We start from the raw sequence: 13,694 nt of genomic DNA, 5'->3' as shown, positions 1-13,694 counted from the left end.
CCAGGGGTTTCCTGACTTGGGACTGCACTCCACTCTTCCCTGAGCTGAACACACCACAATGCGACTGGTCACCTCATCACTACCACCAGATGTTAGATACATAGGTTATGACAAACGGAATAATTGGAATGAAGTCACATTATTTATTAGGTGCACCAAAAATTAATCTTACAAAAATTAGCAAAAATAGTGAAAAGAAAACTCCAATATCTACAAAATGAAATCCATCAGAAAACACAATAATAGCTCCGTACTTGCCCAGTGTGAACTCCCGGCAGCTCCCATCTTTCCCTCACTGAGGGCAATGAGCTCCTTTCTATTCAGCACTGGGACATGCCAGCTTTAATTATCAACAGAGTTATCTTGAAACTACACATAAATTAGAATCTGAAGAACACCACAATGCAGTTCCAATCATATTACAAAATAAACAAAAGTATCTACCTTAAGACCATAAGTCCATAAGACATAGGAGAAGAATTAGGCCATTTGGCCCATTGAGTCTACTCTGTCATTCAATCATGACTGATCCCTTTATCGCCTCCTCAGCTCCACTCCCCAGCCTTCTCCCCATAACCTTTGAGGCCATGTCCAATCAAGAACCTACCTATCTCTGCCTTAAATACAGCCAAGGACCTGGCCTCCACTGCTGCCTGTGGTAACAAATTCCACAAATTCACCACCCTTTGACATTTGTCTACATCTCTGTTTTAAATAGATCTTGAGGCTGTGCCCTCTTGTTCTAGTCTCCCCAACTATTGGAACCATCCTTTCCACAATTAATCTGTCCAAGCCTTTCAACATTCAAAAGGTTTCAATGAGATCCCTCCCTCATCCTTCTAAATTTCAGCAAGTACAGACCCAGAGCCATCAAACATTTCTCATATGATAACCCTTTCATTCCCAGAATCACCCCTGTGAACCTCCAGTGAATCCTCTCTGATGCCAGCACAGCTTTTCTTAGATGAGGAACCCAAAACTGTAGACAATAGTCAAGACGAGGCCTCACCAGTGCCTTAGAAAGCCTCAGCATCACATCCCTACTCTTGTATTCTAGTCCTCTTGAAATGAATGCTAACATTGCATTTGCCTTCCTCACCACTGACTCAACCTGCAATTAACCTTTAAGGTGTTCTGCATAAGGACTCCTAAGTCATGTTGCATCTCATATTTTTGGATTTTTTTCCCATTTAGAAAATAGTCTGCAAATTGCATTTAATTTGTCAATTTCTTGACCATTTTCCTAATCTGTCTAAGTCCTTCCACAGCCTGTGTTTCCTCAACCTTATCTGCCCCTCCACAAATCGTTGTATCATCTGCAAACTTGGCCACAAAGCCCTCTATTCCATCATCTAAATCATTTAGAAACAGCATAAAATGAAGCAGTCCCAACACCAACTGCTGCAGAACATCACTAATCACTGGCAGCCAACCCAAAGAGGATCCTCTTCTTCCCACTTGCTGCCTCCTACCAATCAGCCATTGCTCTAACTATGCCAGTAACCTTTCTGTAATACCATGGGCTCTAAACTTGGTCAAAAGTGTTCTGAAAGATGAAATATACAACATCCTCTGCATCATCTTCATCTATCCTATTTGTAATCTCCTCAAAGAATTCTAACAGGTTCATCAGGCAAGATATTCCCTTAGGGAAACCATGCTGAGTTTCTACTATCTTGTCCCGTGTCACCAAGTACTCCATCACCTCATCCTTAACAATTGACTCCAACATCTTCCCAGCCAGTGAGGTCAGGCTAACTGGTCTATAATTTTCTTTCTGCTACCTTCCTCATTTCTTAATGCATGGAGTGACATTTACAATTTTTCAGTTCTCTGGCACCATGCCTGAGTCCAATCATTTCTGAAAGATCATTACTAATGCCTCCACAATCTCTTCTACTACCTCTTTCATAACCCCATGGTACAGTTTATCGGGTCCGGCTGACTTATGTACCCTTAGGTCTTTCAGTTTGTTGAGCACCTTCTCCCTTGTAATAGTAACTGCACCCACTTCTCTTCCCTCACACCTTTCAACATCTGGCACACTGCTAGTGTCTTCCACAGTGACGACTGATGCAAAATATTCATTTAGTTCATCTGCCATCTCCTTGTCCATTGTTATTATTTCTCCGGCCTCATTTTCTAGTAGTCCTATATCCCCTCTCTTCTCTCTTTCACTTTTTTACATAGTTGAAAAAGCTTTTACTATCCACTTTGATATTGCTTGATAGCTTGCTTTCATATTTCACCTTTTCTCTCCTAATGATTCTTTTAGTTGCTCTCTGTAGGTTTTTAAAAGCTTCCCAATCATCTATCTTCTCACTAATTTTTGCTTTGTTGTATGCCCTCTCTTTTGCTTTTACATTAGCTTTGACTTCCCTTGACATCCTTGACTTCCTTCCAATAATGGAACAACCAGAATTGTATGCAATACACCAGATATGATCTAACTGGAGTTTTATAAATCCACAACGTAGCTTCCTAATTTATGAACTCAGTGCCTCGACCAATAACGAAAAGTATGCCATGTGCCTTCTTAACCATCCTATCAACCTGTGTAGCCTCTTTCAGGGAACTATGAACTTGCACCCCAAGATCTTGCTGCTCATCAACACTGTTAAAGGTCTTGCCCTTAATAATATGCTGTCTCTTAACATTTGACCTACCAATGAGCAATACTTCACATTTGACCAGTTAAGCTCCATCTGCTATTTCTCTGAACACATTAGCATCTGATCTATATTCCACTGTATTGTTCGCCTGTCATCTATACTATCCACAACACCACCAATCTTTGTATCATTTGCAAACTTACTAACTCACACATGTACACTTTCATCCAGGTCATATATATACAACACAAACAGCAGAGGTCCCTGCACAGATCCCTGTGGAACACCACTAATCACAGACCTCCAGATAGAATAAAACCCTTTGACCAACTCTCTCTGTCTTCTATGGGCAAGCCAGTTCTGAATCCAAATGGCCAATATACCATTTATCCCATGCATCTTAATCTTCTGGATGAGCCGCACATAAGGGACCATAAGGGCCTTACTAAATAAAAGCCACGTAGAGAACATCCACATCTCTACCTTCATCATTCATTCTCCTCACCTAGAAAAGAAACTTAATTAAGTTAATAAGACATGACCTGCCCCGTACGGAGCCATGCTGGCTGTCCCTGATTAGGCCATGGTTTGACAAATGCTATTAAATTCTATCTGTAATAATCTTCTCCAGTAACTTTCCTACCACTGATGTGAGACTCACTGGTCTATTGTTTCCAGGATTATCCCTGGTTCCCTTCTTGAACATTAGCTACTTGGCAGTCCTCCAGGACCTTGCCTGTGGCTAGAGAAGACACAAAGCTTGGTCAAGGCCCCAGCAATCTCTTCACTTGCCTTTTTCGATATCTTGTGTCCCATCAGGCACTGGGCCTTATTCACCTTGATGCTCTTTAGGACACCCAACATTACTTCCTCCTTTACTTTGAAATGCCCTAGCATATAAATACTTTTGGCACAGATTTCCCTAATCTCTATGTCCTTCTCTTTGGTGAATACTGATGTAAAGTACTTATTAAAGACTTCACTCACATCCTTCACATCCAGGCAAATCCAATTTATCCTTGAGTGATCCCACCTTCTCCCTAGTTACCCTCTTGTTCCTGATGTACGTGTAGAACTGTTGTATATTTAATATTTCAGTAATATTTGAGTAATATTGTTAATATATTGTTTGATTAATTGTTAATTGTTGTTTTCATAATTCATTATGGGTTATTGTAAAAGTATGTGAATGATATATGACATTAAGGCACCATGTTGAACGTGGTCACCTCACTTTGAAAAAAACAAAGTAGACATGCATCTCTCAGCTCCATGTTTTTATTTTGATTAGTTTAATGTTTTGGAGTTTTCCTTATCTATAGCTATGTTAAAACTAGAATTATGGTCACCTTTCCCTAACTGCTTTCCTTCTACAAGATTGATCACCTGGCCAGGCTTACTACCCAACACCAGGTCTAATACAGCTACTCCTCTCGTTGGCCGATCTACATACTGACTTAAGAAACCCTTCTGAATGATGCACTTAACAAATCCTGCCCCATCCAATCCACTTGCACTAAAAAGGTCCAGTGTATATCAGGAAAGTTGAGGTACCCAGAGACAACAACCCGCTTGTTTATACACATTTCCTTAATTGGCCTGTCTACCTGTAGCTCATTGTCCCTGTGGCTACTGGGGGATCTGTGGTACAATCCCATCAGTGTGATTGCACTCTTCCTATTTTTGAGTTCTACCCATCTGGTTCAGTGGAAAGGACTTCCATTATGTCCCTCTGAGTGCAGCTGTGATATTGTCCCTGATTAGTAGTGCATCTGCCCCCCTTTTACCTCCTTCTCTATCTTTTCTAAAGTATCAACACCCTGGGATATTAAGCATCCAGTTCTGTCCCTCTCTCAACCAAGTCTCTGTAATGGCCACAATATCATTGATCCATGGCTCCAAGGGTAGTGATAGCTGAAGAGAGGTAGTGGGGGCAAGCTCCCACTGCTAAACAAATGTTCTTCATGGCGTGCGTCTCAAATAACCTCTAACAACCAAGTCCAACTCCTGGCCTTCACGTGTGGCATAGTTCTTATGCCCGGTGGAGCTAATCTCACTGACAGGAGAAGGGGCAAAGGCGGACTGCTGGCGCCTTAAAACCAGTTGCTCCGGGCAGATGGGGCTCGTTAACCATGGATGGTAGCTCATCTAGGAAAGGGAAAACTCCGATTTCAAACCTCTGCTGCTTTGCAGCTATACCCGCTCACAGGAAAGGCTTTGGGAGTAAACCCCGAGGAAAAATCCGGAGTCGGAGTCCCAAAGGCAGCTGACTGCTGTACCCAACACCGGCACGGCAACTCCTGCGATGCTGCTGGCACCAAACTGTATCGACTTTCATCATTCCTTTGGACCTGTCATCAGCATGGAGAGGGGGGTCCCACTGCATGGGCAACAGACGCATCTCCACATCAACTCTGCCCTGGCTTGTGCCCTGGAGAAGCCACTCCCAGTGACTACCAGAGGCGCAGTACCCATGGTTGACCATGACCAACGGAGGCCGGACACACACACATCACACACACACACCACACACACACACACACACACACACACACACACACACACACACACACACACACACACACACACACACACACACACACACACACACACACACACACACACACACACACATCCATGTTGTAAGTTAATCACCTTTAACCATGATGCCCCTAGCATTAACTATCTATCCTGCTCTATTTTAACCAGCCTACCATCTAATTTCCTCTGCATCCCTATACTTTTAGACCTGGTGTTCCCATCTCCCTGCCAAACTTGTTAAAACCCTCCTGAGTAGCATTAGTGAAACTCCCAGGCAGGATACTCGTTCCCCTCCGGTTTATGTGCAACCAGTCCCTCTTCTATAGGTCACCCCTGCCCCAGAATAGGTTCCAATAATCCAGGAACATGAAGCCCTGCCCCCTGTATCAGTTCCTCAGCTACTCATTCATCTGCTCTATCTTGCTATTCCTGCCCAGGCTAGCTCGTGGCACCAGGAGTAATCCAGAGATAACTACCTCGACGGTCCTGCTCCTCAGCCTCTTGCCTAACTCCCTGTACTCTCTGTGCAGGACCTCCTCCCACTTTCTACCCATGTCATTGGTGCCAATGCGCATTGCGACCTCTGGCAGCTTACCCTCACCCTTGAGAATATTCTGCAGCCAGTCCAAGGGATCCTGGACCATAGCACCTGAGAAGTAACACACCTTCCTGGTGTGCCTTTTTAGCCACCCAATCTGCTGTCCATTCCCCTATCCTATCACTGTCACTGTGCCTGACTTTACCCTTCCCTGCTGAGCTTCAGAGCCCACCACAATGCCACTGGCCTGGCTGCTGCTGCTGTGCCCTGATACACCACACCCCAGCAATATCCAATGTGTTGAGCCCAGGTATAACTTCAGTCACTATTGCTTGTCAGTAGTGTGGACCCAGAAGAAAGGGACTCTAACGTAGCAAAATTTCAATCATCTCTGTAATGGTAGGCATATTTGGAGTAACAATAGCTCCAGATATTGCAGATTATGTATTTGAAACTTTCACAACAACAGTACCTAACATAACCAGATAATGTCCAGGACAACTTTTTAACTTGTTTCCAGTAAGGTCTCAATGCTCAAGCATTTCCAATAGTCTAAATAGTCAGCATTTGTGGAAAGAGAAACAGTTAATATTTCTGACCAAAATTTTCACCCTTCTCTTTTCACAGATGCCCCGTGTCCAGTATTTACTGTGTCTATTTAGATTTCCGGCATCAGCAATCTGATTCTTTTTACATCCTACAGATTCTCTGCATTAGGCTCTATAGAGTATGCTTGAAGTTTTTGTAAAGGTGTGTCCTTCCAAAATATCATAACATGTTCTTTCTTCCATCACTATTATTCATACCTCTTTTCTGTTGTTCTCTCAGATCTTTCATTCTTCTTATTCTACTGTTAATTACCTGACTCTTAACTTTGCAGCTTTCCCAATAGAAAACAGAAAATCAAAATCTGTAGCTGAGAATAGAACCTTACAGTGAAGTACAGGCCCTTCGGCCTGTGATATTTGCTGACCTTTTAATCTAATCTAAAATCAAGTTAAATTTTTTCTCCTACATTGCTCCCTATTTTTATACAAATTAAAATTATGTCATGAAATATTTTGCATTGTAAAATTAATTTCAAAAGTGCCAGTGGTGAGTAATTGTAATGAAATATTAACAAGATGCAATCAAGTGGTGAAGTTGTTGGGGTATATTTAATTCAACTTTGTCCTAATGACCTGTTTTCACAAATGCCATGCAGAGTGCGATTGTCACTGGTGAAATTCCATAGTGTTGGATAAATCAGATTATATCTCATATTGTGGAATCATTCAAACTGTTGAATACTGAAAAGATAATATGTAGATTTTCTTGCTTTAACCAGATATATCGACTATTTGGCTGTTCCAAAATTTTGAAAGGAGAATCTTAAAGGACTATTACAAATGACTGACTACTTTTCTCTCTTCTTACTAATGCGTTGGTATTTCAATATTGCCTGCGGGAAAACTGCAGTTAAGAAGTGTTTTAATTGGCAATTATTTAGCTATGAGAAAGGATTTTTTTTTCTAATGGATATGTGTTGTGCTGTTCTAACTGAAACTAAACCAGATCCCTGATTGATTAGATCTTTAACTTTCCTTTTAAACTTCATTGTAAAATGGTATAGGAAGCATAGCAACTGAAGCAGATGGAAAATCAAACCAATGGATGAGCAAAATCTGTTTCTTTCAATTGCCTTTGTGGTATCAAACAGGTCTACATGTAAATAACAAACTTCACAAATAAAATTTGGAAGATATAGAACTAGTTTCCCTCTCATCACCCGACCTTTAGCTACTCAACTCCACATTTTGGATATCCCTCATTAAACTCATTTATCCCTCATTTCATCATATTGCTTTTGTTCTGCCCTCATTACACCATATTTGACCTTGGAGGCTTAATCTTCTGGTCATGCATTCATGAAGCTGTTTGAGACATTTTTCTCGTTTAGCAAAATTACATTGAAAGCAAGTTTTTGTGTTAAAACTTCAAAGGCTTTATTGCTAGATGTGGAACTTTCACTTGCTTTAAGGTTGTAGCAGATCTCTAAGTAATTTGCAGTCACACATTTTAGATAGCCAGAGGCATGTGTGAACATCTGATAGAGATCTGGTACAACAGTGAGATATGAATCTAATTGCATTCATGGTATATGGGCATTGCTGGCAGGGACAAGACCTCCACTTGCTCTTGAGAAAATAGTGAGTTGTATCTTGAACCCTTCAGGTGAAGTTACTCTCAAAGCCTAGCCAGATGGAAGTTCCAGAGTATGTATCAACAATAGTAAGTGAACAGTATTTTACTAAGCAAAGATGATGTGTGATTTAAATTGGCTTAGTTCGTATATACTTAGTGCAATGTTCCTCCTAAGTTACAAGTTTTTGCATTGCAGTGTGATAAGGTGCTTGCAATAAATTCTGTAGGCCAAGGCCTCAATACCTCCTTGTGCAATTTGATCCTTGATTTCCTCACTTGCAGACCCCCATCAGTTCAGATTGTCAACAACATCTCCTCCACAATCTCCATCAGCACAGGTGCACCACAAGGCTGTGTGCTTAGCTCCCTGCTCTATTTGCTTTACATTGACTATGAGGCTAAGAACAGCTCCAATGCCATATTTAAGTTTGCTGATGGCACTGCTGCTGTTGGCCTGAATCAAATGTGGTGACGAATCTGCCTTTAGGAGGGAGACTGAAAATCTGGCTGAGTGGTGCCAAAACAACAACCTATCGACCAATGTCAGCAGGGCTAAGGAGCTGATTATTAAGCAAACACGAAGAAATCTGCAGATGCTGGAAATTCAAACAACAACACACACAAAATGCTGGTGGAACACAGCAGGCCAGGCAGCATCAATGTTGACAGCACTTCTCACTATAGATGCTGCCTGGCCTGCTGTGTTCCACCAGCATTTTGTGTGTGTAGCTGATTATTAACTTCAGATGTCCGTGAGCCAGTCCTCATCGGAGGATCAGAGATAGAGACAGTCAGCAACTTTAAATTCCTTGGTGTTATCATTTCAGATGATCCATTCTGGGCCCAGCACGTAAATACTATTATGAAGAAAGCACAGCAACACCTCTACTTATTTAGAAGATGGTGAAGATTCAGCACGTCATCTAAAAACCCCTATAGATGTGTGGTGGAGAGTATACTGACTGGTCACATCATGGACTGGTATGGAAACACCAATGCTCTTGCATAGAAAATCCTACAAAATGTAGTGTATATGGCCTGGTTCATTGCAGGTAAAGCTCTGCCTGACATTGAGCACATCTACATGGGACACCATCCATCATCAAAGACCTCTACCACTCAGGTCATGCTCTCTTCTCACTGCTGCCATCAGGAAGAAGGTACAGAAGCCTCAGGACCCACACCACCAGGTACTGGAACAATTGGTACTCCTCAACCATCAAGCACTTGAACCAGAGGGGATAATTTTACTCAACTTCACTTGCCCCATCACTGACTGTTCCCACAACCGATGGTCACTTTCAAGGATGCTACATCTCATACTCCTGATAGTTTCTCATATTTACTGTGAGGCCTGCAAGAAAATGGATCTGAGTTGTATAGGGTGACATATATGTACTTTGATAATAAAATTACTTTGAACTTTGAGATGGTACATACGTATTGCAACTTCAGGTAGGGAGATCATAATTGTGAAACACCCTGGACAAAGTACCAATTATTGAATCTGCTTGGATATTTTTGGTGCTGTAACGTGTGTTGTATCACATTATATTTCTAATTTGGAATTCACGATATACAATTATAAAGAATTGTTGGAAAGAAAGTGACATTTTACACAAAGTCCTCAGGTTGTGTTTGATAGGTTTTTTTACTCACCCTTACTTTATAATTTTGTATGTGAATGTGTGAGTGGAAAGAAGGCTTGGATACACACCTGGGGCACAATGTTTGAACTGAATGTCATCAATAGCTGCTCCACCTCCAAAATTCTTAGTTCGGATTCCTTCAATTATGATTTCAAAGTTACGCAGATTTTTCAGATGTATCACAGCCTTCTTCCATCTATCACCTTGATTTCCAGTTTTATTCCATACTTCAGTTAGACCTTTACTTGTCTGCAAAAATACATATGTAAGCATGATATTAATAATGCAATAAAATGCTTCAAAAGCCTTACTGTCACACACAGGTGCCACCGTTTAGCAAAGTAATCGGCATTAAATATAACTCCATAGAAAGCTAAATCATGAAAAAAGTGGTCCTTCCCATGACTGTTTTGTTTTTCACAATGTATTTCCATGAAAGCTCTGAATTATTATTCTAAGTTTATTTTTTATGAGTGGCTTGATGATTAGAATTAAATGCACACCATTTGGTCTAGAAAGAACCATAATGACAATTTAACCTATATTTAATCTTCAGTACTTTCTCTGCTCATGTATGCCACACTACAGTGTGATTTGAGTAATTGATAGAATAACAATGTGGTATACTAGTGACATCAAATAACAGTATTTGCATTCTACAAATCAGGACACAGTTGTAGACTTAGAAACTATTGTGTGAATTATATAGGGAAAAAAGGACAATTGTCAGGTGTCTATTTCTGCTTTTCTCTTAAAATACTTCATTGTTCAACTACCAAAGTAAATCATCTATCGAAGTTACACAGAACAGCAGACTGACAGGCACTAAATGCTATTTTCTAAGGGCAAGTGGCTGTGCTTGCATTAATTAAAAATGGATTATCCTTTAAGTTTAAGGAACTAATTAGATGTTGGCCAAAGGACTGCTCAAATAATTCATTCTGATGCAGCCCTTGGCCAGATATTAATTCATTTCTGAACTTATTGATTCCCAGGATGGAAGGATGAGGCTGAAATATTTGTAGGCATCTTTAAACAGCAGTGCCAAGTAGTTGATCCATCTTGGCCTACTTTTTAAGTTCCTGTCGTTGCAGAAGCTGGTCTTTATCCAACCCTGTCTGATATCAAGCTATAGCTGATGTTGCAAAGGACATGGACCTGACTTCAGTACCAGAAATAGTCACACATTGTAAAGTCACTGAACAAACTATCTGACAAAGGTGGCCAATTGAATCATGATTCATCAGCAAGGGCAAAGAAAAATAAATTAGCAGCAAGTGGAGTGGCCATTGTTTGAGTGGCCCAGTGTTAGAGTGGGGGGGGGGGCTTTGTCTCAGCAGGCTTGGGCAAAGATAGGTTCTGCTAAGTTTCTTTTTCATTTTTCCTTTCTTCCATAGCTAGTGCAGTGAAATTGGCTCCAAGGGCTGTGCTGTGTTCTTTGTGTGAGATGTGGGAATTCTGAGATACCTCCAGCCTCCTGGATAAGCACACCTGCATCAGGTGCACAGAGCTGCAGACCCCTGGAGGACATATTGAGGAAATAGAGCTGCAGTTCAATGACCTTTAGCTCACATGGGAAACTGAAGAGCTGATAGACAGGAGCTACAGGGAGGCTGTCGCTCCAAAGATACCAGAGGCAGATACCTAGCTCACTGCCAGGAGAGGGAAAGGAAATGAGCAGCTAGAGCAGAGCCCCCTGTGGTCTTTCTCCTCAGCAATAACTTTACTGCATCAGATACTGTTGGGTGGGGGGGGTGACCTACTGGGGGGAGCTGCAGTGACTGGGTCTCTGGCACCGAGTCTAGCGTTGTGGCTCAGAAGGGAAGTGGGGAGAAGAGGACTGCAGTACTGATAAGGGATTCCATAGTTAGGTTTTGTAGTTGTCTCTTGTAGTTGAGCCCACCAGAAGAAAGGCTATTCTGGATTGGATGTTGTGTAATGAACCAGATTTGATTAGGGAGCTTAAGGTTAAGTAACACTGAGGAGACAATGACTATAATATGACATACTTCATCCTTCAGTTTGAGAGGGCGAAGGTAAAGTCAGATGTATCAGTATTACGGTGGAGTAAAGGGCATTACAGAAGTATGAGAGAAGAGCAGGCCAAAGGTGATTAGAAGGGGACACTAGCAGGGATGATGGCAGGACAGCAATGGCTGGAGTTTCTGGGAACAATTCTGAAGGCACAGGATAGATACTGGACATCCCAAAGAAAGAAATATTCTAAAGCCAGGATGACACAACTGTGACACACAAGAGAAACAACATAATAGCACAAGAGGGCATATAATAGAGCAAATATTTATGGGAAGGTAGAGGACTTGGGAGCTTTTAAAAACTTACAGTATACAACTAAAAATCATAAGGAAGGAATACATGAAATATCAAAGAGGATACCCAGAAGTTTTTTTTTCAGATATATAAAGAGAAAAAGAGAGACAAGAGTAGATCAAGAGTAGATATTGGACCACTGGAAAATGTTGCTGGAGAGGTAGTAATGAGGGACAAGGAAATGGGGGATGAACTAAGTATTTTGAATTTGTCTTCACTGCAGAAGACAGCATCAGTATGCTGTAAGTTCAGGAACGACAGGGGTCAGAAGTGAGTGCCATTGCTATTACTAAGGAGAAAGTGCTTGGAAGCTCAAAGTTTTGAAGTTGGATAAATCACCTGGACCTGATGCACCACACCTCAGGGTTCTGAAAGAGGTGGCTGAAGAGATTGCGGAGGCAAGAATGATTGGATTCTGGCATGGTTCCAGAGGACTGGAAAATTGCAAATATCACTTCACTCTTCAAGGAGGGAAGGAGGTGGAAAGAAGGAAATTATAGGCCAATTAGCATGAAGTCCACCCCTCCTCCAAATGACCAGATGCTGTGTCTCACCATGACCGACATGAGCAGAACCCTGTGCAGGGTCAACCCACGGAGGTCTGCTGGACCAGACAATATTCCTGGGAGAGTGCTTAGAGGATGTGCAGACCAGCTGGCAGGTATTCTCACTGACATCTTCAACATCTCCCTCAGCAGCGCCATTGTTCCAACGTACTTGAAGGCCGCCACCATCGTCCCCATGCCGAAGAAGACTTCAGTGTCCTGCCTCAATGACTACCGTCCCATTGCACTCACATTCATCATCATGAAGTATTTCAAGAGGCTCATCAGGAGGCACATAAAAACCCTGCTGACCCCCACTCACTGGACCCCCTGCAGTTCACGTACCGTCCCAACCATTCAACAGATGATGCCATTGCCACCACCCTCCACCTGTCCCTAACCCACCTGGACAAAAAAGACACATACGCTCGAATGCTGTTCATAGATTTCAGTTCAGCATTCAACACAAACATCCCTCAGAAACTGATTGGAAAGCTGAGCCTACTGGGCCTGAACACCTCCCTCTGCAACTGGATCCTAGACTTCCTGACTGGGAGGCCTCAGTCAGTCCGGATCGGGAGCAGCATCTCCAACACCATCACACTGAGCACGGGGGCTCCCCAGGGTTGTGTGCTCAGTCCACTGCTGTTCACTCTGCTGACCCACGACTGTGCTGCAACACACAGCTCGAAACACATCATCAAGTTCACCGATGACACAACCGTGATGGGTCTCATCAGCAAGAACGACGAGTCAGCTTACAGAGAGGAGGTGCAGCGGCTAATAGACTGGTGCAGAGCCAACAACCTGGCTCTGAACATGAACAAAACAAACAAGATGGTTGTTGATTTCAAGAAGGCACGGAGAGACCACTCCCCGCTGAACATCGACAGCTCCTCGGTAGAGATCATTAAGAGCACCAAACTTCTTGGTGTTCACCTGGCAGAGAATCTCACCTGGTCCCTCAACACCAGCTCCATAGCAAAGAAAGCCCAGCAGCATCTCTACTTTCTGTGAAGGCTGAGGAAAGTCCATCTCCCAACCCCATCCTCATCACATTCTACAGGGGTTGTATTGACAGCATCCTGAGCAGCTGCATCACTGCCTGATTTGGAAATTGCATCATCTCGCATCGCAAGGCCCTGCAGTGGATAGTGAGGTCAGCTGAGAAGATCATCGGGGTCTCTCTTCCCGCCATTACAGACATTTATACTACACGTTGCATCCGCAAAGCAAACAGCATTATGAAGGACCCCATGCACACCTCATACAAACTCTTCTCCCTCCTGCCATC

General features: G+C 42.5%; 1 protein-coding gene across 1 annotated transcript in view; it reads right to left on the bottom strand.

The window, feature by feature from the left end:
- The window catches only part of malrd1 (MAM and LDL receptor class A domain containing 1), a 359,618-nt gene that overhangs the window by 80,160 nt on the left and 265,764 nt on the right, over positions 1-13,694 (bottom strand). Inside the window, exon 28 of the mRNA XM_073055307.1 lies at positions 9,593-9,773. Within this exon, the coding sequence (XP_072911408.1) occupies positions 9,593-9,773 (181 nt within the window). The remainder of the gene's footprint in view (positions 1-9,592; positions 9,774-13,694) is intronic.

This window comes from Hemitrygon akajei, chromosome 8, assembly GCF_048418815.1.
Source record: "Hemitrygon akajei chromosome 8, sHemAka1.3, whole genome shotgun sequence".
In the NCBI taxonomy this organism is placed as follows: Eukaryota; Metazoa; Chordata; class Chondrichthyes; order Myliobatiformes; family Dasyatidae; genus Hemitrygon; species Hemitrygon akajei.
Note: the sequence above shows the minus strand (reverse complement) of the source record. Positions and strands in the feature narration are given on the sequence as shown.